This window comes from Hypanus sabinus, chromosome 7 (assembly GCF_030144855.1).
Source record: "Hypanus sabinus isolate sHypSab1 chromosome 7, sHypSab1.hap1, whole genome shotgun sequence".
Taxonomy (NCBI): domain Eukaryota; kingdom Metazoa; phylum Chordata; class Chondrichthyes; order Myliobatiformes; family Dasyatidae; genus Hypanus; species Hypanus sabinus.
In genome coordinates, this window is record NC_082712.1 from 6,851,981 (window position 1) to 6,879,544 (window position 27,564).

A 27,564-nucleotide genomic window follows, 5' to 3' on the forward strand; every position below is an offset into this window, starting at 1 on the left:
TTCCTAGGATAGCCCAGCAAGCTTTTCGATCATCGGACGCATGCGTATTGTTTTGGGGTGCCGGTTGCCGTGGTGACGGACAGGGAGACGGGGAGCGATGGCGGTGGCTTTGCTGCGGTGGGTGCTGTTGGCAGGCGGATTAATGGTGGTCCGGCCGCAGGCGGCCGAGAAATATTCTCGGTACAAGAATGAGGAGGCAGTCGCGGCGGGGAAGACGGGGAACGAATTTAGAATCGCCAAACTCAACCAGGTTTGGGACAAGGCGCAGCGGGTGAGTGAGGGCCGGGGGTGGGTGTGCAGGGTGGAGGTAGGGGGTGATTGAGGGCCGGGGGTGAAAGGCAGGCCATAGGCTTGCAGTGTATGGGGGAGGGGTGAGTGCAGTCTTGGGGGGGGGTTGGGTGATGTGGGGCTATGAGGGGATGAGGAAAGGTCAGAGTTGGCTGGGTGGGGGAGGAATGAGGGCACACTAAGGGCTGGAACAGGGAGGCTTGGTGGGGTGAATGAGGATGGTATAAGGGGAGAAATGAGTGACGTGGGAGGGAAGAGAGTGTCAGATGTACTTAGGACTGTTTCCTCCTACATTGCCCAGATGAATTTAACCACTGACCCTCTGTGAGTTTCCTTAATTCTGAGTGTCTCCTCTGCGTCAGCAACTTCTGACTAAACCTGCGAAGTCTGCAGGAATAGGTCTACTCAAAGTAATCGAAGTTCAGTATTTCACACTGTTTTCACTAGAAGTGGGGGATTGGACCCTGCTGTTGGCTGTCATTCCTGGGTGAGTTTGACAGCTTCTGTATTACTGATTTATGGAACCAGTGAAGTTCAGAATCACTGAATTAAATCATGAAACGTGTTGTTTCGTGTGAGCAGTTCAGTGCAGGCGTAATAAATTTACTGTAGTTACAATATTTAAAAAAGTAGTGCGAAAGAGGACTGGAGAGGTTTTATTTATTTGGAGATAGTGTGGCATAGGCTCTCAAGCCACGCCACCAGCAACCCCCGATTTAACCCTAGCCTGATCACAGGACAATTTACATTAACCTACTAACCTAGCTGTATATTTTTGGACTGTGGGAGGAAACTGGAGCACCCAGGGGAAACCCAAACATTTCACCAGGAGACTGTACTAACCCCTTACACAGGACACTGGGATTGAACCCTAAATGCCAGCACCCCAAGCTGTAATAGCATTGTGCTAACCGCTACCCTACCATGGTGTTGTGTTCACATGCATAATGAAAATTGTTTTAAAACTTGTTCTGTACTTTTTGACTCATCTCGGAGCATCCGCAATATATTCACAAAGGAGACCCTACACATATTTTCAGAGCCACCAGTAAACCCTTTTAGAACCAGCACAAATGCAATTCAGAAAGAAAAACAGATGTCTACAGTATTAGCAGTACAGAAATCAAAATAATACTTCTCCACTAAATCAGCTGATATGCAGAATGTCAACAGACTTCATGCAGCCTTTCCCACTCTCTGGACTCTAAACTCTTACTCGATATACTCCTTAACTCTCTCGACATTCTTGTCTGCTTTCTCCAGCTTGTAGCATTAGCACCAATTTTGACTTAGTCAAAGACAAAGCTCGCTCCTCTCTAAATCTAACTTGTAAAGGAATTGACCCTTTTTTATCCTTCAAAAGCTCTTACACTGGTACTTTTCCATTGCTGAATGGTACCAGCTTCCCCCCAACTTTATCTCTTATGACCTCTAGCCCAGACAAACATGTTTTCACTATTAGCCACTATTATGGCTGCAGACTTGAATTCCCTTGAATTTCTCACAACGTTTAGTGGACTGGTTCTCTTGTAGTTTTTCAAAACAATCCCATTCCAAGCTAACACCATTTTGTCCTACAGACTTCCATTTATTTTAGCATGTACCAAGGAGCAATCACATTTAACTCTTTCCTTATAATATGTTCATGAGCCATTCAGAAATCTGATGGCAGTGGGGAAGAAGCTGTTCCTAGAACATAGATGTAGGTCTTGTGTCTCCTGTACCTCCTCCTCGATGGTAGTGATAAGGAGGCAGCTTGTCCCAGATGGTGAGGACCTTTGATAATAGATGCTGCCTTCTTGGAGTACTGCCTTTTGAAGATGTCTTTGATGTTCAAGAGGCTTGTGACCATGATGGAAATCCACTCCCACTGCTCCCCCTCTAATCTCTGCTGCCTTCCTACTCTTCACCTATCACTTTCCAGAAACGTTGACTGTTTACTCTTTACCATTGATGCTGCCTAACTGCTGAGTTCCTCCAGCATTTTGTGTGTATCACTTTGGATTTCAAGCATCCACAGATTTTCTTGTGATTATGATTTACTACTCCACTGCGAAGTCACTTCAAAGGATGCCTACCCTGAAGAAATTTACATCTTCCCTTCAACGGGGTTTCAGTGAAACCCTCTCTCACTGATTCCCTTGTGTGATCTCTGCTGCCCTCCAACTCTTCAATCATGTGCTCTTCACCTATCACCATCCAACCAGCCTCTTTCCCCTCTTCCCCCCCCCCCCACCATTTAATTCTGGCATCTATCCCCCTTTCCTCTCAGTCCTGAAGAAGGGTCTCAGCCCGAAATATTGACTGTTAACTCTTTTCCATAGATGCTGCCTGACCTGTTGAGTTCCTCCAGCATTTTAAGTGTGGATTGGGATATGTTGTTTTCTGGCAAAGTTGTACTTGGCCTTCAAAAGTGAAATTGAGAGTGCAAAGTTTGTATGTTTCAGTCAGAATTAAAAACCAGGATAAAAGGTTTTAAGAACCTTGGTTTTTGGGAGATATTGAGGCCCTGGTTGAGAAAAAGGTGGTGCCCAACAGGTATAGGCAGACAGGAACAGATGAGATACTTGAGTATAAGAAATGCAAGAACTCACTTAAGAAGGACATCAGGAAGGCTAAAAGAAGCTGAGGTTTCTCTAGCAGACAAGGTGAAGGAGAATCCTAAAGGCTTCTATAGATATATAAAGAGCAAAAGGATTGCAAAGGACAAAATTGGTCCTCTGGAAGATCAAAGTGGTAATCTGTGCATGGAGCTGAAAGAGATGGTAGAGACCTTAAATTGATTTTTTGCCTCTGTATTTACTTGGGTGACGGACACCGAGTCTGTAGATGTGAGGCAATGCAGCAGTGACGTTATGGACCCTATAAAGACTACAGAGGAGGAGGTGTTTGCTTTCTTGATGCAAATTAGGGTGGATAAATCACCAGACCCTATGGGAGGCTGGTGCAAAAATTGTAGGGGCCCTAGCAGAAATATTTAAAATATCCCTAGCCATGGCTGAGGTGCTGGAATATTGGAGGGTGACTAATATTCCATTGTTTAAGGAAGTCTGTCAGGATAAGGCAGTACAGTATGGGCTGGCGAGCCTGACGTCAGTAGTGTGTCATTCATTGGTAGGTTTTGTAAAGAACCGGATATTCAGACAAACAGGAACTGATTAGGGATAGTCAACGTGGCTTTGTGCTTGGTAGGTCATGTCTAACCAATCTTATAGAGTTTTTCAAGGAAGTTACTAGGAAAGTCGATGAAGGCAAGGCAGTGGATATTGTCTACATGGTCTTTAGCAAGGCCTTTGACAAGGTCCCTCTTGGGAGGTTAGTCAAGAAGATTTAGTCATTTGGCATTCAAGAAGAATGCTGGCTGGTGGCATAGTGGCATCAGCGTTGGACTTCAGGGCAAGAGGTCCTCAGTTTGAATCCAGCCAGCTCCCTTGGTTGAGTGTCAAGCTAGTAGCTCGACCTTGTAAAGAAAAACCTGGAGAGGGACGGGCTCCGCCAGGTTTCAGATGCCCAAGACACGCCATATGATGTGCAATCACCAAAAAGGTCAGCGCAAAAAGCTTGTCATGAGGGCGCCCCGATGACTCCACTAGGAGTTAAGGACACACACACACACACACACACACACACACACACATTCTCTCTCTCACTCTCTCCCCCCCTCTCTCCCCCTCTCTCTCTCTCTCCCCCCCTCTCTCTCTCTCCCCCTCTCTCTCTCCCCCTCTCTCTCTCTCTCCCCCTCTCTCTCTCTCTCTCTCCCCCTCTCTCTCTCTCTCCCCCTCTCCCTCTCCCTCTGTCCCCCTCTCCATTAGATGAGACAGTGGCTTTGTGGATGAAACCAGAGAGTGGTTGTAGATGGTTGCCTCTCTGAGTGGAGACCTGTGTGCTGCAGGGATCCGTCTTGGGTCTGTTGTTTGTCATCTGTATCAGTGATCTGGATGGTGATGTGAGTTACACCCTGGTTTAAGGCCATGCTTTATTTTATTAATATGGTTATGGGTGTTTTATTTTCCTTAGATTTTTTCAAAATGCAGTAAATATTCTTTTAGTTACATTATACAATCGAGTATTTAATAATATTAATTATTTCATTATATAATATCTTATATTAAATATATATAATGGTCCCTTTATTTTGTGATATTTAGTATTGTTGTGTTTGTTGTAGTTTAAAATAGTTTGTCAATACAATTTCAATTTAAATTTATACTGGTGTGAGTTAAATTATTGCTTCCTGTGAACAGTAAATTTGCATGGGTGTATCAGTGATCATACAGGTAAGAGCCCTACCTTCCCTTTGAAAGACATTCAAATTGTTATGTTTTGTGCTTACCTGAATCATATTTACTCCAGCTATGTTTATTTATTGGAAATTACTTTTTTGTTATTATTCCCCATGCATTGTTGAGTTATACTGCTATTAGCTTGTATTCACAGAAATAGCTAACTCATTATGAGCTTACAATGAGAGGGTTACATGTGACAAACTGGAGCAGCAAATCTGAGGATGACTCCAAGATTGGGGGTGTAGTGAACAGCGAGGAAGACTATCAAAACTTGCATTGAGATCCTGACCAGCTGGAAAAATGGCAGGTAGAATTTAATGAAGACAAACGTGAGGTGTTGCACTTTGGATAGATCTTAAATGTTGAGCGTTAGGGCATTGAGGAGTGTAGTAGAACAAAGGGATCTAGGAATACAAGTCCGTAATTGCTTGAAAGTGGCATTACAGGTAGATAGGGTCGTGAAGAAAAATTTACATGGATGCTCCCAGCACTTGAGTTATAGGGAAAAGTTGAATCGGTTAGGAATTTATTTCGCTAAAAAGTAGAAGATTGAGAGGCGATTTCATAGAGGTATACAAAATTATGAGGGGCATAGATAGGGTCATTGCAAGTAAGCTCTTTCCACTGAGGTTGAGTGGTACTAGAGATTATGGGTTCAGGGTGATAGATGAAATGTTTAAGGGGTACATAAAAGGGAATTTCTTCACTCAGTGTGTGGAGCAAGCTTCTAGTGGAAGTGGTGGATGCGGCATCGATTTGGATGCGACAGGTATGGACGGCTGTGATCTGGGTATAAGTTGATGAGACTAGGCATGTTTATGGTTCAGCACAGACTAGATGGGCTGAACAACCTGTTTCTGTACTGTAGTGTTCTATAACTGAGGTTAACCCAGGTTTTTAATTTTTTTGTAGTATTTATTACTAACTAGAGTCTTGCTTTGTTTAGCATTACTGGTATAATTTACCTGGTAGCTAGACGTTGTTCTGCTTGACTGCAAACTTATTAGGGTTTTCTCTTAACTAAAGTTTGTCTTTAGCTTTTGATAGTTTGTCCTGTGGATTAATGTGCAACACTCTGTATGTCATTATACCTTGTGACATTTCCAGTACATGAAATTTTTGGCTGCGCTTGGCCCTCAGAATTCAGTCTTAGTTCCCAGAGTGTTTTCCCTTTGCTGCTGTTGGAATCTGATGTTTTTGATACGAGGTTCTTTTGGATGTCAAGAATGAAGCATAAAACCTGTTACTTGAAGATCATTTTATCAAGTACTAGGAGAACAAAGGAATTGAAAATGGAGAGTAGCAAGATTCTAATAGTGATGTCAAGAAAGAATGAAAAGGGAAAAGAAAAGGTGGCAAGTCAATGTGCTCTTCTGAAACCATTGATAACAGACATTCCATTCATATTTGTAGATGGGAGTTAACCTATCAAGATATCCGCTGTTCAAATAATGTAATATCCAAGAAACTTTCAGAATAATACTAAGAACAGTAACTACTGGAAAACACACTGAACAATTGCATATAGTGTACATAGGTATTAATATAAAATACCAGCTGGCAAACTACCGAGAAAGTAACAGCTATACAGTTTAATCCAACATTGCTTTGGAACCACTTTACAACAATCATGTTCCCCTTTTCTTTCTGCAGCTCCAGTTATCTCCAGTAAAAATGGCTGAGCTTCACAGTGACTTGAAGATCCAGGAGAAAGATGAACTGCACTGGAAGAAGTTAAAGGTCGAGGGTCTCGATGAGGATGGTGAGAAGGAAGCAAGGCTGCGTCAAAACCTTAATGGTAATCCCTTGACATTCGTTTTGGTTTCAAACCTCCCACATCCATAGCCATCAAAGTATTTTGCATGGGTTTGCTCTGAAGTGAAAAGGAACTTTGCATGGGTTTACTCTGAAGCAAAAAGGAATATTTGCATTTTGTACAATCTTTGTATACCCAAAATGCTTTTCAGCCAGTGAAAGGTTGTCACTGATGTACTGAAAGAGATACATTAACCAGTTTTTGCACTGTTCTTTGAGGGATGAATATCAGTCAAGGACACTGACAATATCCCCCTGACTCTTGTGATTCTGTGCATTTATCTGAATGGGCAGAGGGGTAGGTCAGTATGATTACTCCTCTGTAACATAGAATAGTACCGCACAGGACAGTCACTTTGGCCTACTACATGTTAGTGGTTAGCATGATGCAGTTTCAGCTCAGGGCGAGAGAGTTCAGAGTTAAATACCGGTGTACAGTATTTGTACAGAGCTTATACATTCTCCCCATGTCAGGGTGGGTTTCCTCCAAGTGGTTCGGTTTCCTTTCACAATCCACAATTGGTTAATTGGTCATTGTAAATTGTCCTGTGATTAGGCTGGGTTAAATAGGCTGGATGCTGGGTGGCGCAGCTCGTTGGGCCAGAAGGATCTGTGCTGTATCACTTTTTTAAAAAAATGTAATATCCTTCCTTAGCATCTTGACTGAAGGAAGCAAGCATGCCATATACTGTTTTACAGCTTTTTCAACCTGTGCAGCCATTTTTAGGGAGCCACATTCCTGGACCCCAAAATGACTTTGTTCATCAATGATGGCAAAGATTGGAAGATGGGACACCTAACAATATAGCGCAATGTCAGTACTTGCTGGATTTTTCTGCTGCAGAGGGAAACTGGAACAATATCCATGGACTAATTGTTGCCACAGGCATTGAGCTTCTTCTAAGGGTCTGGTCAATAAATTATCATTTACTTCATTGCTGTTTGAATTTTGTTGTGTACAAATTGGCTACCATGTATTTGGAACAAGGAACTTTGGGTCTCTAAACATTGTAAAAATTTCAGCATTCAAGCACATTGGTTATGTGTTAACTATTGTATTCTGTTCACTTTACCTCTGTATCAACCTTGTGTGCAGTTTTTTGACCTCACTTGTACTCATACATGAGGAATGTTGCCACTTTTGCCAGTCTTGACCTGTTGATACAAGATGTAGTTAAATCTAAAGCTCAGGCAGCTGCTTAGTTTGGGGCAGTCATTAACTGCCATCCACTCCACTGAGCCCATATCCTACTGCTGAATAAAACTCTGGGCACTGGCAATCATCTTGAAGCTGTATCCTTGTGAATAGGGTAAACATTTTCCTGTTCAGGGCACAGCTAATTTAGTTTACAGTTTTTCACATGAAGTATTATAGTTTGATGAGTAACCTCTGCCATTATGTTTTCCTTGCAGTCATCCTCACAAAGTACAAACTCGATGGGCGAAAGGATCCCAAGCCTTCAGAATCAAATTACATCAGAGAATCAGATTCTAAAAATGATGTATTTGATGATCCAAAACTAGAGAAGTTATGGAATAAGGTTGGTATTAAGTTTTCTGAAATAAAAATGGAGCAATATTGATTTAAATTATTAATCACAATTACTGAGGTTGTCATCGTTTATCTGAAGGAGGTCTGCACATTATTACAAAAGAACAAACCCAGCCAGCTATCGGGCTACCCCTCTGATCAGCATAATGAATGATGTGTTATTGAAGTAAATCCAGATTGATATCCTTTGCAGAAGGTGGTGATTGAGGGGCAAATGAGTTATTGTTAATCACCAGGATGATCCATTTGGCTTAACTGGTCTAGGATTTTGAACAAATTTTTTGTCTCTGTGTGTCCAAATGGATTTAGAAGGAACTTAAGTGTAGTGTGACCTGGCAGGTAGTTTGAGTGTAATCTTAAACTACGTTCAAAACATTACACTGGATGTAATCTTAACCTCCAGTGCAGTCATTATATAGTTTACACGTGTAGGTTTTCCCCCACGTGATTTGGTTTCCTCCCACATCCCAAAGACCTGCTGTTTGATTTTTGTAAATATACACTCATGATTAGGAGGATGGTTGAGAATTAGGCCAGAGTTGATGGGCTTGAGAGGAAATGAATCACAAAAAATGAAACTGAGAATACTTTTGAGAACTGGCAAAGTGTAAGTGGGCCAAATGGCCTTGAGTCATAGAGGAAGTATGAGTATGTGTTGTAATCGCCCTTGTCGATACTGGAATGTCTAATTAGCAAATAACCTTTGGAGAATCTTCTACACCAACGTGCCTTCCAAGCTCCTAAAAACATCTAAATTGTTTGCCTGAGCTATTCATTCTGTAGTGCATGCCACATTACCATCGATCCCTGAATAGCAGATTTCTATTTGATTCCTTGAATACTTACCTAGTTTTGGTCTTCATATGAATGGAAGTATGTTCTCTCTGTTTGCTTAAAACCTTTCATAATTTTTTTAAAACAGTCACATCACATTTAGCCTCATTGTTCAACCTTTTTCACGTCCCTGTCTGGTTCTATTGCAACAATAAAATGTTAAGTCATATAGAGGGAGGCCAGTCTACCATGTCCATGCTTCCTGTCTGGTACCTATCTATATTCATCCTACTTTCTAGCTGAATCCTTTTGCTACTTCCCAATCTGAAATAGCAACCATCTCCCTGAGCTCCTCCAGCAATTTCTTTCCTTTCTCCAGAAATGAGTTTTAATTTCTCAGTCACAACTGAAGATGCTGCAGTGTCTAAGAGGGATCAAGCTAGTGATGTTCTGTCTTCTTCCCTCTTCCTTTCCATTCTGATGAGTGATTCTCAGCCCGAAATGCAAACTGTTTATTCCCCTTTGTAGATGCTGCCTGATCTCCTGAGTTCCTCTAGCATTTTGTGTGTTTTAGTTGTGTACACTTAAAAAGCTGATGTACACTTAAAAAGCTGTACACTTAAAAAGCCTAACATCAGCTTAAAAGTGAAAACTCTCAGGAATGAACATTATGTAGATAAATTCCACAGAGTGCAAGTTCACTCTTAAATCTTAGACTTCTTGATAGGCAACAACATCTGGAAAGTTTAATGATGAAGAAGTTGAAAAACTGCGGCGTGAATTTCTCCATCACCAGGACAAGATTGAGGAGTATCACATCCTGAGAGAGGCTGTCAGCAGGAGTGAAGGTACAGCAATGAAAACCTTTTTCAATTGTTTAGTTATAAATATAGTCAAGGTCACTCAGCAAGTAGTAATCCTAGCTAACTGTAATAAATAAGTAGTGCAAAAAGAGAAGAAAAAAATGTAGAGGTAGTGTTTATGGGTTCAATGTCCATTCAGAAATCTGATGGCAGAGGGAAAGAAGTTATTCCTGAATCGTTGAGTTTGTGCCTTCAGGTTCCTATACCTCCTCCCCAATGGTAGCATTGAGAACAGGTCATATTCTGGGTATCTCAACACTATGTCTACTTTGCACTAAAATGGATATTTTTTGTTCTAATTGTGTTAATTCCTGTATAAATTGACATTTTTCTTGTGAATTTTGTCTCTCTTATGCTATGTTACTGTGATCTTGCTGCAAGTAATTGTTTTCATTTTACTTGGTTCAGTTCAATTGACCAAGGCACTTGGAGACTTGATTTTTCCAGGATTAACTGACCTTTTCTGCCCATTACCTTAACATATAACCATATAACAATCACAGCAAGGAAACAGGCCATCTCGGCCCTCCTAGTCCGTGCCGAACTCTTAATCTCACCTAGTCTCACCTACCCGCACTCAGCCCATAACCCTCCACTCCTTTCCTGTCCATATACCTATCCAATTTTACCTTAAATGACACAACTGAACTGGCCTCTACTACTTCTACAGGAAGCTCATTCCACACAGCTATCACTCTCTGAGTAAAGAAATACCCCCTCGTGTTTCCCTTAAACTTCTGCCCCCTAACTCTCAAATCGTGTCCTCTCATTTGAATCTCCCCTACTCTCAATGGAAACAGCCTATTCACGTCAACTCTATCTATCCCTCTCAAAATTTTAAATACCTCGATCAAATCCCCCCTCAACCTTCTACGCTCCAATGAATAGAGACCTAACTTGTTCAACCTTTCTCCGTAACTTAAGTGCTGAAACCCAGGTAACATCCTAGTATATCGTCTCTGCACTCTCTCTAATTTATTGATATCTTTCCTATAATTCGGTGACCAGAACTGCACGCAATATTCCAAATTTGGCCTTACCAATGCCTTGTACAATTTTAACATTACATCCCAACTTCTGTACTCAATGCTTTGATTTATAAAGGCCAGCGTTCCAAAAGCCCTCTTCACCACCCTATCTACATGAGACTCCACCTTCAGGGAACTATGCACTGTTATTCCTAGATCTTTCTGTTCCTCTGCATTCCTCAATGCCCTACCATTTATCCTGTATGTTCTATTTGGATTATTCCTGCCAAAATGTAGAACCTCACACTTCTCAGCATTAAACTCCATCTGCCAACGTTCAGCCCATTCTTCTAACTAGCATAAATCTCCCTGCAAGCTTTGAAAACCCACCTCATTATCCACAACACCTCCTATCTTAGTATCATCGGCATACTTACTAATCCAATTTACCACCCCATCATCCAGATCATTTATGTATATTACAAACAACATTGGGCCCAAAACTGATCCCTGAGGCACCCCGCTAGTCACCGGCCTCCATCCCGATAAACAATTATCCACCACTACTCTCTGGCATCTCCCATCTAGCCACTGTTGAATCCATTTTATTACTCCAGCATTAATACCTAACGACTGAACCTTCTTAACTAACCTTCCATGTGGAACTTTGTCAAAGGCTTTGCTGAAGTCCATATAGACTACATCCACTGCCTTACCCTCGTCAACATTCCTCGTAACTTCTTCAAAAAATTCAATAAGGTTTGTCAAACATGACCTTCCACGCACAAATCCATGCTGGCTACTCCTAATCAGATCCTGTCTATCCAGGTAATTATTAATACTATCTCTAAGAATACTTTCCATTAATTTACCCACCACTGATGTCAAACTGACAGGTCTATAATTGCTAGGCTTACTTCTAGAACCCTTTTTAAACAATGGAACCACATGAGCAATACGCCAATCTGGAGTTTAGTTTTGATGTGAGATTTAATATTCAAATATTAGTGCAAAAAACAAAGCAAACCAAGAGTAGTTTTAAAATAGAGCAAGATTTTTTTTATACAGTGGGAGACATAGACACAGATTTAGTAGGAGAAATTTAATGAAGTGTTCCAGTAACCAAAAGCATTACACACAGTGGTACGAAAATAATGTCTATTGAAGTCAATAAAAGGTTACCACATACATGAAGAAATGAGCTGAACATATGAACAAAAATATTAAAGGACCAGGAAATAATGCAAAAATAGCATTTAAGTAAACAAGGAAATCTGCAGATACTGGAAATTCAAGCAACACACACACAAAATGCTGGTGGAACGCAGCAGGCCAGGCAGCATCTATAAAGAGAAGCGCTGTCGACGTTTCGGGCCAAGACCCTTCGTCAGGACTAACTGAAAGGAAAGATAGTAAGAGATTTGAAAGAAGTGGGGGGAATGCAAAATGATAGAAGATCGGTGGGGTTGGGTTGAAGCTGAGAGCTGGAAAGGTGATTGGCAAAAGGAATACAGAGCTAGAGAAGGGAAAGGATCATGGGTCAGGAGGCCTAGGGAGAAAGAAAGGGGGAGGGGAGCACCAGAGAGAGATGGAGAACAGGCAGAGTGATGGGCAGAGAGAGAGAAAAAAAAGGGGAGGGGGGAAAAAACTAATTATATCAGGGATGGGGTAAGAAGGAGAGGAGGGGCAGTAACGGAAATTAGAGAAGTCAATGTTCATGCCATCAGGTTGGAGGCTACCCAGACGGTATATAAGGTGTTGTTCCTCCAACCTGAGTGTGGCTTCATGTTGACAGTAGAGGAGGCCATGGATAGACATATCAGAATGGAAATGGGACGTGGAATTAAAATGTGTGGCCACAGGGAGATCCTGCTTTCTCTGGCGGACAGAGTGTAGGTGTTCAGCGAAACAGTCTCCCAGTCTGCGTCAGGTCTCACCAATATATAAAAGGCCACACCGGGAGCACCGGACGCAGTATACCACACCAGCCGACTCACAGGTGAAGTGTCACCTCACCTGGAAGGACTGTCTGGGGCCCTGAATGGTGGTGAGGGAGGAAGTGTAAGGACAGGTGTAGCACTTGTCCCGTTTACAAGGATAAGTGCCAGGAGGGAGATCGGTGGAAAGGGATGGGAGGGGAACGAATGGACAAGGGAGTCGCGTAGGGAGCAATCCCTACGGAAAGCAGAAAGGTGGGGGGAAGATGAGCTTGGTAGTGGGATCCCATTGGGGATGGTGGAAGTTAGGAAAATTATACATTGTACCCGGTGGCTGGTGGGGTGGTAGGTGAGGATAAGGGGAATCCTATTCCGAGTGGAGTGGCGGACGGATAGGGTGAGGGCAGATGTGTGGGAAATGGGAGAGATGGATTTGAGAGCAGAGTTGATGGTGGAAGAAGGGAAGCCCCTTTGTTTAAAAAAGGAAGGCAGCTCCTTCGTCCTGGAATGAAAAGCCACATCCTGAAAACAGATCCGGTGGAGACAGAGGAATTACGAGATGGGATAGCATTTTTGTAAGAGACAAGGTGGGAAGAGGAATAGTCCAGGTAGCTGTGAGAGTCTGTAGGCTTATAGTAGATATCAGTAGATAAGCCGTCTCCAGAGATGGAGACAGAAAGATCAAGAAAGGGGAGGGAGGTGTCAGAAATGGACCAGGTAAATTTGAGGACAGGGTGAAAGTTGGAGGCAAAGGTAATGAAGTCAATTAGCTCAGCAAGTGTACAGGAGGCAGCGCCAATGCAGTTGTCGATGTAGTGAAGGAAAAGAGGGGGACAGATACCCATATAGGCTTGGAACATGGACAGTTCCACAAAGCCAACAAAAAGGCAGGCATAGCTGGGACCCATACGGGTGCCCATGGCTACAGCTTTGGTTTATAGGGAGAAGCCAAAGGAGAAATTAGTGAGAGTAAGAACTAATTCTGCTAGACGGAGGAGAGTGGTGGTAGAGGGGAATTGGTTAGGTCTGGAATCCAAAAAGAAGCGGAGAGCTTTGAGACCTTCCTGGTGGGGGATGGAGGTATTTAAGGACTGGACGTCCAAGTAAGTATGTTGCTTTGGCAAATTTTACACTAGTTAGTACTACAAAGTGTGTATCTTGTATATGCTCACGGAAATAGAACATAGCACAAGACATAGCAGTCCCTTTAGCTCTTGATATTGTTCCGACCTTTTAAAGATCTAAGGTCAATCTAACTCTTCCCTTCCACGTAGCCCTCCATTTTTTCTTTCATCCATTTACTTATCTTAAGATTTTCTTGTGTCCCTAATGTATCTGCCTCTACCAACACGGCCTCAGCAAGTTCAACACACCCACCACTCAATGTGTAATGTTAAAAAAGCTACCTCTGAATCCTTCATGAACTTTCCTCCATTTACCTTTAAAATTATGCTTCTGTGGCGACCCACTTCCTAGCGCACTCGAACCGGCTCACAAATAGCCAGCGCGCCGGTGTAAAGGCCAGTCCCAAAAGGGCGCCAGGTCTGCTTCACCAACAAAGGGAAAAGCCCGCGCGGGACTGTGAATACGTGCCCCCTACAGCATCCGCGCCCGGGGAGGGCGGGATCAGGGAGGCTTTAAAGCGAGGCCGCGAAGTTCAAATAAAATCTTTTTTAACTGCAGTTTACCGACTCCATGTCATTATTTCAGCACTGCGTGTAGCACACCGCTACACTTCCATGATTTATTTGTAAGTAAAGTGAGTTTTTGTACAGATATACGTGAGAATGTGATCAGTCCTTTGGAATCCCATATGAAGGAAGATTTACTACACACCAAGCATGCAGAGTTAAAGAATAAGCACCGTAATGTCCAAGAAAGTTTCCAGCGTCTGCGCAAACTCATCCACCAAGGCTACGATGGGGATAGCGGTAAGATACCTCCATTAGGTTTTGATCTCCCCTGTTCCTATTTGCTTGCTTCCATTGTTTCAGCCACTGATTTTTTTCTTGGAAATGAAAACTCCAGATGCAGGAAATCTAAAATAAGGGTAAAGTTTAAATATTTAAATTGTCGAGAACCAGTCAAATTTAATATCACTTATATTTGTTGTTTTGCAGTAGCATCTGGACTGATTCCACAACTTACAGGCTCACTTTCAAATCATGTTCCCAGTTTTATTTATTTATTTTTACTTGCATTGGTTGTCATCTTTTGTTTATGTATAGCTTTTCACAAATTCTAATGTATTTCTTTATTTTCCTGTAAATGCCTGCAAGAAAATTAATTTCAAGGTATTTATGGTGACATATGAATTCTTTGATAATAAATTTAGCTTGACTTTGGGGACATAAAAATGCTATAAATTACAAAAGTACTGCAAAATAACAAGGTGGTGCTTATGGACCAAAAGAAAATGGTGGTGTTTATGGAAAGAAACTGTTCTGAATCATTGAGAGTGGATCTTCGGGTTCCTATACCACCTCCCCAATAATAGCAATAAGAAGAGGGTATGTCTCAGATGGTTGAGGGTCTTTAGTGATGGATGCCATTTTCTTGAGACATAGCCTTTTGAAGTTCTGCCCACACTGGGACTGGGGACATCAGGATTTATTATCAGATGCTGCTGTGCTTTTTCTCTTTCTCACATTCACATTTTATAGTGAAAGGGATGAAATAATGAGCATTCTAGGATAAGTGTCATCTCTTTGAAAATTTGTTTCAATAAGAACATATATACAGAAAGATGCTGGGAAAGGGCCAGTCACATCAGGAAGGATCCCACCCATTCCATTCTTGGACTGTTTGTCCCACTCCCATCAAGGAGGAGGCTACATCATATCCACAACAGGACCACCAAACTCAAAATCTGTTTTCCCCGAATAATAAGGCTGATCAACACCTCCACTCACCTTATCATTTCCTGTCAGAGTCACCTTATGTACAGATACTCCTGTGCCTAGTGTCACTTTGTGGACATACAATCAATCTATGTCTACTATAAGCTATTTTATGTATTTATATCTATTGTGATTTTTTTTTTTGTTTTGTTATCGTGTTCTTTATCTTATTTTTTTGTGCTACCTTAGATCCGGAGTAACAATTATTTTTTTTCTCCTTTACACTTGTGTACTGAAAATGGCATTAAACAATCTTGAATTTACTTTTTTATTCAGAGTTTTCTGAGCCGAGAGTACTTGAGCTATGGGATATGGCAAAGCGGTCAAATTTCTCAGATGATGAGCTGGATTCCATTAAGGTAAACCAGCCTGTGGGGGAAGACACAAGAGACTGCATCTGCTAGGATCTGCAGCAATAAACAAGCTGCTGAAGGAACTCAGCAGGTTGGGCAGTATATGTGGAGACAGTATCAGATTGTGACCCTGCATCAGGTTTGAGAGAGTAAAAGCCAGATTAAAGACTTAAGGGCAAAGGGCTGGCAAGTGATATAAGGATTCATCTGAGAAGTAGTTGATTGGCAGATGGAGATAGTGGAGCAGGAAGGGTAGAGATAGCAAGAGAGACTGGGAGGTGATAAGTAGAGGCAAAAGGATACAATTGGTGAAATGACAAGCTGTCTGAAGCATTGACTATTTATTCCTGTATAGATGCTGCCTGACCTGGTGAGTTCCTCCAGCATCTTGTGTGCATCACACAAGATTTACAGCATTTGTAGGATCTCTTGCTCTCTCTTAAAGCCTCCCTCACTGAATACCGGATTCGCGAATGATGGTACCCCGAACACTAGGCCTCTATCTCCAGTCAGCCCACGCTGCTTCCCTTCAAATACCCCATGTCACCTTGCCTAACCCCTAACTCCTCTGTCTGTCCCCGATGCCATCCCCATGAACTGGGAGAAAAGAAACAAAATCTAACTAAATTTGAGCCATGACTTCGACGAAAACCACCTTTTGGTGCCATCTTGAATTTGATAGCTGGTCTGAAACAACAGTATCTTTAACATTTCCTTAAAAATCTGATCAATTCTAGGAGGAGCTGAAACATTTTGAGACAAAGATTGAGAAGCACCAACATTATCAGGAGCAGCTGGATTTATCCCACCAAAAGCTTAAACATGTGGAATCTATTGGGGACAAGGAACATTTGTCTAGAAACAAAGAAAAGTATAAAATGCTGACAGAGAAGACTAAAGAACTCGGATACAAGGTAAATGAGTCCCCTCCATGTCAATAATTAATTCTTTATTTGTGATGCCAATCACTTCCTGTGCAGTGAAATGGAGCATACTAAATAGAAAAGACTTTTATCCATGGGTAAGTGGGTGCTGTTAACAAAGCAACAATTTACTTCAGGTTAGTGAAGAATGCCTTCGGCACACTGGTGTTCATCAGTTGGGACGTTGGTTGTAGTCATTGGGACGTTATGTTGCAGTTGTACATTAGTGAAGCTGCATTTGGAATGTTATGTTATGTTTTGGTCACCCTGCTATAGAAGAATTGCCATTAAACTGCCAGGAACTATGGTGGGAGGTTGAGCAGATTGGGACTTTATTCATTAGAGCATAGGAGCATGGTAGTCTTTTAAAGTATAAAATTACAAGCTACACAGTGAATGCACATAGTATTTTTGCTAAGATTGAAAAATCAAGAACTAGAGGGCATCAGTTTCAGGTGAAAGGGGAAAGATTTAATAGGATCTTGAGGTGCAACTATGTCATCCAGACTGGTGAATATATGGAATGTGCTGCCAAGAAAATGCTGGAGGCAGGTATATTAACATTTAAATGGTACTTGGATGGATACATGGATAGGAAGGGTTTCAAGGGGTGCAGACCAGACGTGAGCAAATGGGACTAGCTTAGATAAGAATCTTGGTTGGCAATTACAAGTTGGGCTGAAGGGCCTGTTTCTGTTTTGTATGTCTCTAAGTTAAAGTGAAGAGTGATTTAGAGAATTTGCAGGTGATGACATTTCCACATACATTTAAAATCTGGAAATATGATGGTTTGGGATCTGACTTGGTTTTCTTCCCTGTTCTCCCTTTGACAGAGCCACTTATTGTATTACGTGCAATAGTGCAGAAAATGTGTCATCTAGATTCTGGAGAATGCTAGATTATTGGGAAGAGTATTTTGTCTTTATAAGTTACAGATGTGGGAGATGTAGTTGAAGTATCCAAGGCAAGTTGTTTCAGTATGATTCATGTTGGAACCCACTATAGCTGAGGCTCACTGACTCTTGAGGGGAATAGAGTTTAAATTTGTGGCCATGAGATTATCAGAAAGGTAGTTTTGTCCTGAATTGTATTAGACTTCTTAAATATTATTGTTCATTTCTGGCTGCTGCAGTATGGGAAGGATATAGAAACTTTAGAAAGTATCTTGTCTGGATTAGAGTGCATGTTTTATGAGGATGGGTTTAGAGAACATGTTTTACGAGGATAGGTTGAGCAAGCTAGGGCTTTTCTTTAAAGCAAAGGAGGATGCGAAGTGACTTGATAGGAGGTTTATAAAATAGGCATAAATAGAGCAGATGGCCATAGATTTTCTCCTAGGGCAGAAATAGCCAATACAAAGAGACATAACTTTGAGGTGTTTGCCAGAAAGTATAGTGGGATGTCAGAGGCAGTTTTTTTTACAGAGAGGTAGGTGAGTGAAATCCACTACCAGGAGTGGTGATAGAGGCAGATAATTAGGGGCATTTTTAAAAGACTCTTGGGTATCAGAATCAGGTTTCTATAGGTTGAGATTATGTTGACTGATTGCATCACAACCTGGTATGGAAATACCAATGCCCTTGAATAGAAAATCCTACAAAAAGTAGTGGATACGGCCTAGTCCATCATGGGTAAAGCACTCCCCATCATTGAGCACGTCTACATGGAGATTTGTCAGAGGAAAGCAGCATTCTTCATCAGAGGACCCACCACCCAGTTCATGCTCTCTTCTCACTGCTGCCACCAGAAAAAAAAGTACAGGAGCCTCAGGACTCTCACTACCAGGCTCAGGAACAGTATTACTCCTCAACAATCAGCCTCTGAATCAAAGAAGATAACTTCATTCAATGCCATAAGACATAGGAACAGAATAAGCCATTTGGCCCATCAAGTTCTGATCTGCAATTCAATCATGACTGATACTTTTTTCCCTCAGCCCCACTCCCTGGCCTTCTCCCCATAACCTTTGATGACATGGACAATCAAGAACCTAGCAGTCTCGTTTAGAAAATAGTTTGCACACTTATTTCTTCTACCAAAGTACATGACCATGCATTTTCCAACATTGTATTTAATTTGCCACTTTCTTGCCTGTTCTAATCTAAGTCTTTCTGCAGCCTTCCTGTTTCCTCAAAACTACCTACCCCTCCACCAATCTTCATATAATCTGCAAACTTGGCAACAAAACCATCAATTCCATCAACTAAATCATTGATATACAGCATAAAGAGAAGGGGTCCCAACATCGACATCTGTCACTGGCAGCCAACCAGAAAAGGATCCTTTTATTTCCACTCGCTACCTCCTACGAATCAGCCAATACCCTAACCTTGACAGTAACTTTCCTGTAATACATAGAAACATAGAAAACCTACAGCACAATACAGACCCTTCGGCCCACAAAGCTATGCCGAACATGACCTTACCTTAGAAATTACCTAGAGTTACCCATAGTCCTCTATTTTTCTGAGCTCCATGTGCCTGTCCAGGGTCTCTTAAAAGACCCTATCGTATCTGCGTTTTAAAAAACTTACCCCTGACATCTCCTTTGTACCTTCTTCCAAGCACCTTAAAACTGTGTCTTCTTGTGCTAGCCATTTCAGCCCTGGGAAAAAGCCTCTGACTATCCACACAATCAATGCCTTTCATCATCTTATACACCTCTATCAGGTCACCTCTCATCCTCCGTCGCTCCAAGGAAAAAAGGCCGAGTTCACTCAATCTGTTCTCACAAGGCATGCTTCCCAATCCAGGCAACATCCTTGTAAATCTCCCTTTCTATGGTTTCCACATCCTTCCTATAGTGAGGCGACCAGTGTACTCCAAGTGGGGTCTGACCAGGGTCCTGTATAGCTGCAGTGTTTCCTCTTGGCCCCTGAACTCAATCCCACGATTGATGAAGGCCAATGCACTGTATGCTTTCTTAACCACAGAGTCAACCTGCGCTGCAGCTTTGAGTGTCCTATGGCTTGGAGCCCAAGATCCCTCTGATCCTCCACACTGCCAAGAGTCTTGCCATTAATACTATATTCTGTCATCATATTTGACCTACCAAAATGAACCATCTCACACTTACAATAGACAATAGGTGCAGAAGTAGACCATTCGGCCCTTCGAGCCTGCACCGCCATTTTGAGATAATGGCTGATCAATTACTATCAATACTCTGTTCCTGCCTTGTCCCCATATCCCTTGATTCCCCTGTCCATAAGATACCTATCTAGCTCCTTGAAAGCATCCAGAGAATTGGCCTCCACTACCTTCTGAGGCAGTGCATTCCAGACCCCCACAACTCTCTGGGAGAAGAAGTTTTTCCTTAACTCTGTCCTAAATGACCTACCCCTTACTCTCAAACCATTCCTTCTGGTACTGGACTCTCCCAGCATCTGGAACATATTTCCTGCCTCTATTTTGTCCAATCCCTTAATAATCTTATATGTTTCAATCAGATCCCCTCTCAATCTCCTTAATTCCAGCGTGTACAAGCCCAGTCTCTCTAACCTCTCTGCGTAAGACAGTCCAGACATCCCAGGAATTAACCTCATGAATCTACGCTGCACTTCCTCTACAGCCAGGATGTCCTTCCTTAACCCTGGAGACCAAAACTGTACACAATACTCCAGGTGTGGTCTCACCAGGGCTCTGTACAAATGCAAGAGGATTTCCTTGCTCTTGTACTCAATTCCCTTTGTAATAAAGGCCAACATTCCATTAGCTTTCTTCACTGCCTGCTGCACTTGCTCATTCACCTTCAGTGACTGATGAACAAGGACTCCAAGATCTCTTTGTATTTCTCCCTTACCCAACTCTACACCGTTCAGATAATAATCTGCCTTCCTGTTCTTACTCCCAAAGTGGATAACCTCACACTTATTCACATTAAACGCCATCTGCCAAATATCTGCCCACTCACCCAGCCTATCCATGTCACCCTGAATTCTCCTAACATCCTCATCACATGTCACACTGCCACCCAGCTAAGTATCATCAGCAAATTTGCTGATGTTATTTTTTATGCCTTCATCCAAATCGTTAATTTAAATGGTAAACAGCTGTGGTCCCAATACCAAGTCCTGTGGCACCCCACTAGTCACCACCTGCCATTCCGAGAAACACCCATTCACCGCTACCCTTTGCTTTCTATCTGCCAACCAGTTTTCTATCCATGTCAATGCCTTCCCCCCGATGCCCTGAGCTTGGATTTTACCCACCAATCTTCTATGTGGGAACTTATCAAATTCCTTCTGAAAATCGAGGTACACTGCATCCACTGGATCTCCCCCGTCTAACTTCCTGGTTACATCCTGGAAAAACTCCAACAGATTAGTCAAGCATGATTTACCCTTGGTAAATCCATGCTGGCTCGGCCCAATCCTATCACTGCTATCTAGATATGCCACTATTTCATCCTTAATAATGGACTCTAGCATCTTTCCCACCACCGATGTCAGGCTAACAGGTCGATAGTTCTCTGTTTTCTCCCTCCCTCCTTTCTTAAAAAGTGGGATAACATTAGCCATTCTCCAATCCTCAGGAACTGATCCTGAATCTAAGGAACATTGGAAAATGATTACCAATGCATCCGCAATTTCCAGGGCCACCTCCTTTAGCACTCTAGGGTGCAGACCATCTGGACCTGGGGATTTGTCAGCCTTCAGTCCCATCAGTCTTCTCATCACCGTTTCCTTCCGAATGTCAATATGTTTCATTTCCTCTGTTACCCTATGTCCTTGGCCCATCCATACATCTGGGAGATTGCTTGTGTCTTCCTTAGTGAAAACAGATCTAAAGTACTCATTAAATTCTTCTGCCATTTCTCTGTTTCCCATAATAATTTCACCCAATTCATTCTTCAAGGGCCCAACATTGTTCTTAACTATCTTCTTTCTCTTCACATACCTAAAAAATGCTTTTGCTATCTTCCTTTATATTCCTGGCTAGCTTGCGTTCGTACCTCATTTTTTCTCCCCGTATTGTCTTTTTAGTTAAGTTCTGTTGTTCCTTAAAAACTTCCCAATCATCTGTCCTCCCACTCACCTTAGCTCTGTCATATTTCCTTTTTTTTAATGCTATGCAATCTCTGACTTCCTTTGTCAACCACTGTGGCCCCTTCCCCCCTTTGAATCCTTCCTTCTCTGGGGGATGAACTGATTTTGCATCTTGTGCATTATTCCCAAGAATACCTGCCATTGCTGTTCCACAGTCTTTACTGCTAGGCTATCCGTCCAGTCAACTTTGGCCAGCTCCTCCCTCATGGGTCCATAGTTTCCCCTGTTCATCTGCAACACTGACACCTCCGAGCTGTCCTTATCCTTCTCAAATTGCAGATAAAAGCTTATCATATTGTGATCACTACCTCCTAATGGCTCCTTTACTGCAAGATCGCTTATCAAATCCTGTTCATTACACAACACTAAATCCAGAATAGTCTTGTCCCTGGATGGCTTTCGTACAAGCTGTTCCAAGAATGCATCCCGTAGGCACTCTACAAACTCCCTATCCTGGGGTCCAGCACCAACCTGATTCTCCCAGTTCACCTGCATGTTGAAATCCCCCATAACTACTGCGACATTAGCTTTGCCACATGCCAATGTTAACTCCCTATTCAACTTGCACCCAATATCCATGCTACTGTTTGGTGGCCTGTAGACAACACCCATTTGGGTCCTTTTGCCCTTACTGTTCCTCAGTTCTATCCACACAGACTCTTCTTCTCCTGACCCTATGTTACCCCCTTGCAAAGGACTGAATCTCATTCCTCACCAACAGGGCCACCCCACCCCGTCTGCCCACATTTCTGTCCCTACGATAGCACGTATACCCTTGTACATTCATTTCCCAGGTCTGATCTCCCTGCAGCCATGTCTCCGTTATCCCAACAACACCATTCGCACCTGGGCTTCAAGCTCATCCGCCTTATTTCTGACACCGTGCATTCAGATATAGAATTTTTAACCCATTTCTCCTCTCTCTGTTTGAATCGCTGCCTATTGTGCTTAACCCAGCTCCCCGAACTCCCATCGGGCTTTATGCCCCTAGAATTTTGTTGTCCTTCCTAAATTTACTTATTCTTTCAACACATTTAACTCCATGTTCCGTCAACTTATCTGGGTTGAACTCCATCTGCCACTTCTCAGCCCAGTTTTGCATCCTATCAATGTCCCACTGTAACCTCTGACAGCCCTCCACACTATCCACAATACCTCCAACCTTTGTGTCATCAGCAAACTTACTAACCCATCCTCCACTTCTTCATCCAGATCATTTATAAAAATCATAAAGTGTAGGGGTCCCAGAACTGATCCCTGAGGCACTACACTAGTCACCGACCTCCATGCAGAATATGACCCGTCTACAACCACTCTTTGCCTTCTGTGGGCAAGCCAGTTCTGGATCCACAAAGCAATGCCCTCTTGGATCCTATGCCTCCTTACTTTCTCAATAAACCTTGCATGGGTACCTTATCAAATGCCTTGCTGAAATCCATATACACTACACCTACTGCTCTACCCTCATCAATGTGTTTAGTCACATCCTCAAAAAATTCAGTCAGGCTTGTAAGGCATGACCTGCCTTTCACAAAGTTGGCTGACTATTTCTCATCATATATGCCTCTCCAAATGTTCCTAAATCCTGCCTCTCAGGATCTTCTCCATCAATATACCAACCACTGAAGTAAGACTCACTGGTCTATAATTTTCCTGGGCTATCCCTACTCCCTTTCTTGAATACTGGAACATCTGCAACCCTCCAATCCTCCGGAACCTCTCCCGTCCCCATTGATGCTCTTAACTTGGTAAGCAGTCTCGTGTGGAATCTCATCAAAGGCCTTCTGAAAATACAGCAACCGCTGCATTTCCTTTATCTTTCCTACTTGTAATCTCCTCAAAGAATTCCAACAGGTTCGTCAGGCAGGATTTTCCCTGAAGGAAACCATGCTGACTTTGTCCTATCTTATCCTGTGTCAACTCCACTTGTCCCTTCACTGAAATATTCCCATGGATTCATTTTCAGCTACTGTTCATCTCTGGTTCTAGATATTTATTGCTTATTTATTATTATTATTATTATTATTATTACTACTACTACTACTACTACTACTACTACTATTATTATTATTATGTATTTTTTATTTGCAGTTTGTTATTTCTTACACACTGGTTGCGCTCAGAGTTGGTGCAGTCTGTCATTTTCTATTATGGTTATTGGATTTATTGAGTATGCCCACAATAAAATGAATCTCAAGGTTGTATATGATGACATATATGTACTTGGATAATAAATGTGAGGTTTAATATCACTGGCTTATGTTGTGACATTTGGTGTGTAGGCACATGGATGGTAGAAATTTGAAGGGCTGTGTAGGAGGGAAGGGTTAGATTGATCTTAGTGTAGGTTAAAGGGACAGCAGAAAGTTGTGGGCCGAAGGGCTTGTAACTGTAGTTTTCTCTCTGTCTCTCTGTTCGTTGATCCATGAAAACAGAGTCTGCTGGCTGGCAAGTGGATGAAAGTCAGGGAGGTCAACACAAGATGTGTTCAACCTCTGACTTATTCCTTTAGTTGCTGTGCTGTTAACTTTCTCATTAATGGTGATCTGCAGAATGTTGTAGTGGATGGACAATATGTGTTGGACAACCCTGTAGGAGAGGGTCACTACCTGTCACGTGTGACATAATGCACTTTCTTTTATGCATTTCTTACATTTCCTAACCAACAGACTGAAGTGTTTTCACTACTGTAACAGACAAAATGTGGTGGTCTGACCTGCAAGTGACGTTGATAAGCAGGTTATCTTGTTTTGTTTTCAAGGCTAAAGGATGTGGATTGTTTAAATTTCAGCTGTTGAAAGAGCTCAGTTGGGCAGTACCTGCATAGAGAGAAACAGTTAATGCTTGGATTGATGGCCTTGCTTCATGTGTCATCCACCTGAAATGTTAACCCTGCTTCTATTTCCAGTCTGAACAGAGCTATTGAGTTTTCACTGCATTTTCTGATTAATCTTCAGCATGTGTAATGGGATTACTTCTCAGCTCTTTCTTGACATAGTGCCTCGTGTTCTTTCAGTCCACTTGTGAGAAGTAGGACTTTCATTTAATGCCAGCACCTGGGTTTAAATTCAATTAACTAAATAAATCCATAATATTAATAATAAACATGAGATTTTGCAAATGGTGGAAATCCAGAGCAATGCACAAAATGCTGGATGACTTCAGCAGGTCAGGCAGTATCTATGGAAATGAACAAACAGTTGAGGCTTTAGGCTGAGGCCCTTCTTCAGGACTAGAAAGGAAGGGGGAAGATGCCAGAATTAAAAGGTGGAGGGAGGGGAAGCGGACAAATTGGAAAGTGATCGGTGAAGCCAGGTGGGTCAGAAAGGTAAAGGACTGGAGAGGATCGACTTGATAAAGGAGAGTGAAGCAAAGATTAAAGGGAATGAGGAGGGGCACCAAGTGTAGGTGATAGGCAGGTGAGGAGAAGAGGTACGAGGCAAGAGTGGGAAATGGAAGAATCGGGGGGGATGGGAAATAATAACTGGAAGGAGAAATTGATGTTCATGCTGTTAGGTTAGAGTGTACCTTTTTGGAATATGAGGTCTTGTTCCTCCACCCTAAGAGTGGACTGCCATCTTGGAATGGGGATAGGAATTAGAATGGCTGGCAACCAGGAAATTCCACTTTTTGCAGATGGAGCAGCTAACCTTAGTAATGTTATGATCTGGAAACCCCCCCTAAAGCACTTGAAGGTGAAGTGGTTAGATACCTGAAGGATCATAATTTGTTGAGCTATGAGGAAACGGCATGGGAATGTGGCAGATTGGGATTTAGTATGTACTTGATGGGCAGAATGACCTCCTTCTGTACCAGAACAGTTCAGGGATCCTATAACATAAGCTCCGTGCAATAATATCGGTCTAACAGGGAAGTGGAAAATGATCTCTGTTCAGAATCAGGTTTATCACTGACATACACTCAGTGGCTAATTTACTCGGTAACTCCAGCACCTAATGAAGTAGTCATTGAGTATATTCATGGTCTTCTGCTGCCCATCCACTTCAAGGGTCGACGTGCGTGCACTCAGAGATGCTTATCTGCACACCACTGTTGTAATCTTATTATTTGAGTTACTGTCGCCTTCACATCAGCTTGAAGCACTAGCCATTCTCCTCTGACCTTTTTCATTAACAAGGCAATTTCGCCCACAGAACTGCCGCTCAGATGCTTTTGTTTTTTGAGCCATTCTCTATAAATTCTAGAGGCTGTTGTGTGTGAAAATCCCAGGAGATCAGCAGATACTCAAACCACCCAGTCTGGCACCAACAATCATTCCACGGTCAAAGTCACTTAGATCACATTATTTCCCCATTCCGATGTTTGGTCTGAACAACTGAACCTCTTGACCATGTCTGTGTGCTGAGTTGTTGCCACATGACTGGCTGACTAGATATTTGCATTATTAAGCAAATGTACTGGTGTTTAGTACTGAATGTATGTCATGAAATGTGTTGTTTTGCAATACATAAAAATACTATGAAGTTACAATAAGGAATATAAAAAATGTAAGTGGTGCAAATAGAGAGCAAAATTGTAAGGTTAAGTGTTGATGGACCATTCAGGAATCTGATGCTGATCAGTATGTACATCTTCTTATCTTGGCTTATCATGCCACAAATCCAGAAACTGCCTTCTGTATTTTGGCTTGTAATTGAATCCCTTCCCCTTTAAATGACATTTTGTGTTTTCAAATCTATACTTGGGTTTTGCCCAAATCGGTGGTATTGAAAAACAACCAGGGAAAATCTTATTAATAAGCAATAGTGATATTTTAGCCCTTGTCAATCAGTACACCATTTACTGAATATAATCACACTTGCACTGTCTTGTTTTAGGTAAAAAAGCATATGCAAGATCTTCTGGCTAGACTCTCAAGGGGAGGTCTGAACCACAATGAGTTATGACTCTTCTGTCACCCAACAACCTGTCATATAACCAGGTACAGTTGGAACACTGGAGCTGAGATAGGTACCAAGTATTCTTTAATGATTGATTCTATCAACACTCAAAATATGTCTATAATAATTCTCCCTTTTTTTCTACATGTAATTGGAGCTATTGAAATGGAACCCAGTAGTACAGTGGATTGTCAATGATGAACTGCAAGTTGCTGATAAAAATGCTGTACAAAAACTGTATAATCAAATGTGCCATCTCTTAATCAAAATCATTGTAAAGTTAAACTTACTGTATATTGATTTTTGTAGATTGCTGACTTTTCTGCTTTCAGTCAGTAATTAAGTCTGAGTTAATGAATGCTCAACTCCACTTTGTCTCAGTAATTGAATTGGGGAACTGAAACACAAGTTATTCAGGTGATGCACCTTCTAAATTGCAACTTGTCCATGACAGGGAATTGTTTCCCAAAGGGTGCACAGTGTTGATGGTGATGTGGCATCATTCTTTTCTCTTAACAACCTCCTCTGAGCTATGAGCTTTCACTGAAACTGACCAAGGCCATTCTTTCACATAGTTCCTAAAGATTTTACCTTCTGTCCTCATGCCACTACTTCTAAATTGGTATACATGAGGGACCCTTGGTCCCTCATAATGGTCATTCATGATCCTGGTAACGTATGGTTCAATCTCCACCTAATATCGTAGATCATCCTGATCTCTTTTGAATGTGCAGATTTGTACCCAAGCATAATAGATCTTCCTTCATTCGCTAACTTTTTTTTCTATAACTTCAGTGCTATTAAACTGTTCAAGTTTCAATCTTAGATGATGTCCTGTTTACTCTCGTTTAAAGTTTGAAAAGCCGCTCCTAACCATTTCTCACTGTCTTTCATTTCTCATTCATCTTTCCTCTTCCACCATTTCTTAGGATATTCCAACTAGTGAAAGACTCTCA

At 42.0% G+C, this 27,564-nt stretch overlaps 2 protein-coding genes across 3 annotated transcripts in view; one reads left to right on the forward strand and one right to left on the reverse strand.

The window, feature by feature from the left end:
* The first annotated feature begins 7 nt into the window (after positions 1-7).
* lrpap1 (low density lipoprotein receptor-related protein associated protein 1) lies at positions 8-26,978 on the forward strand. Of its 2 annotated transcripts, none has more exons than XM_059974130.1 (8): positions 8-117; positions 6,228-6,372; positions 7,803-7,930; positions 9,443-9,563; positions 14,259-14,414; positions 15,660-15,742; positions 16,474-16,650; positions 26,546-26,978. In XM_059974130.1, exons 2-8 carry the CDS (start codon positions 6,249-6,251, stop codon positions 26,612-26,614), a joined length of 858 nt encoding a protein of 285 aa, XP_059830113.1. In that variant the 5' UTR covers positions 8-117; positions 6,228-6,248; the 3' UTR covers positions 26,615-26,978. The 2 variants fall into 2 exon arrangements, with proteins under 2 accessions (XP_059830113.1, XP_059830112.1); XM_059974129.1 differs by having other exon boundaries at positions 44-271.
* dok7b (docking protein 7b) overlaps positions 14,396-27,564 on the reverse strand; it is a 120,998-nt gene continuing 107,829 nt past the window's right edge. The window contains exon 15 of the mRNA XM_059974125.1: positions 14,396-14,522. Coding sequence (XP_059830108.1) covers positions 14,452-14,522 — 71 coding nt within the window. The 3' untranslated portion in view covers positions 14,396-14,451. The remainder of the gene's footprint in view (positions 14,523-27,564) is intronic.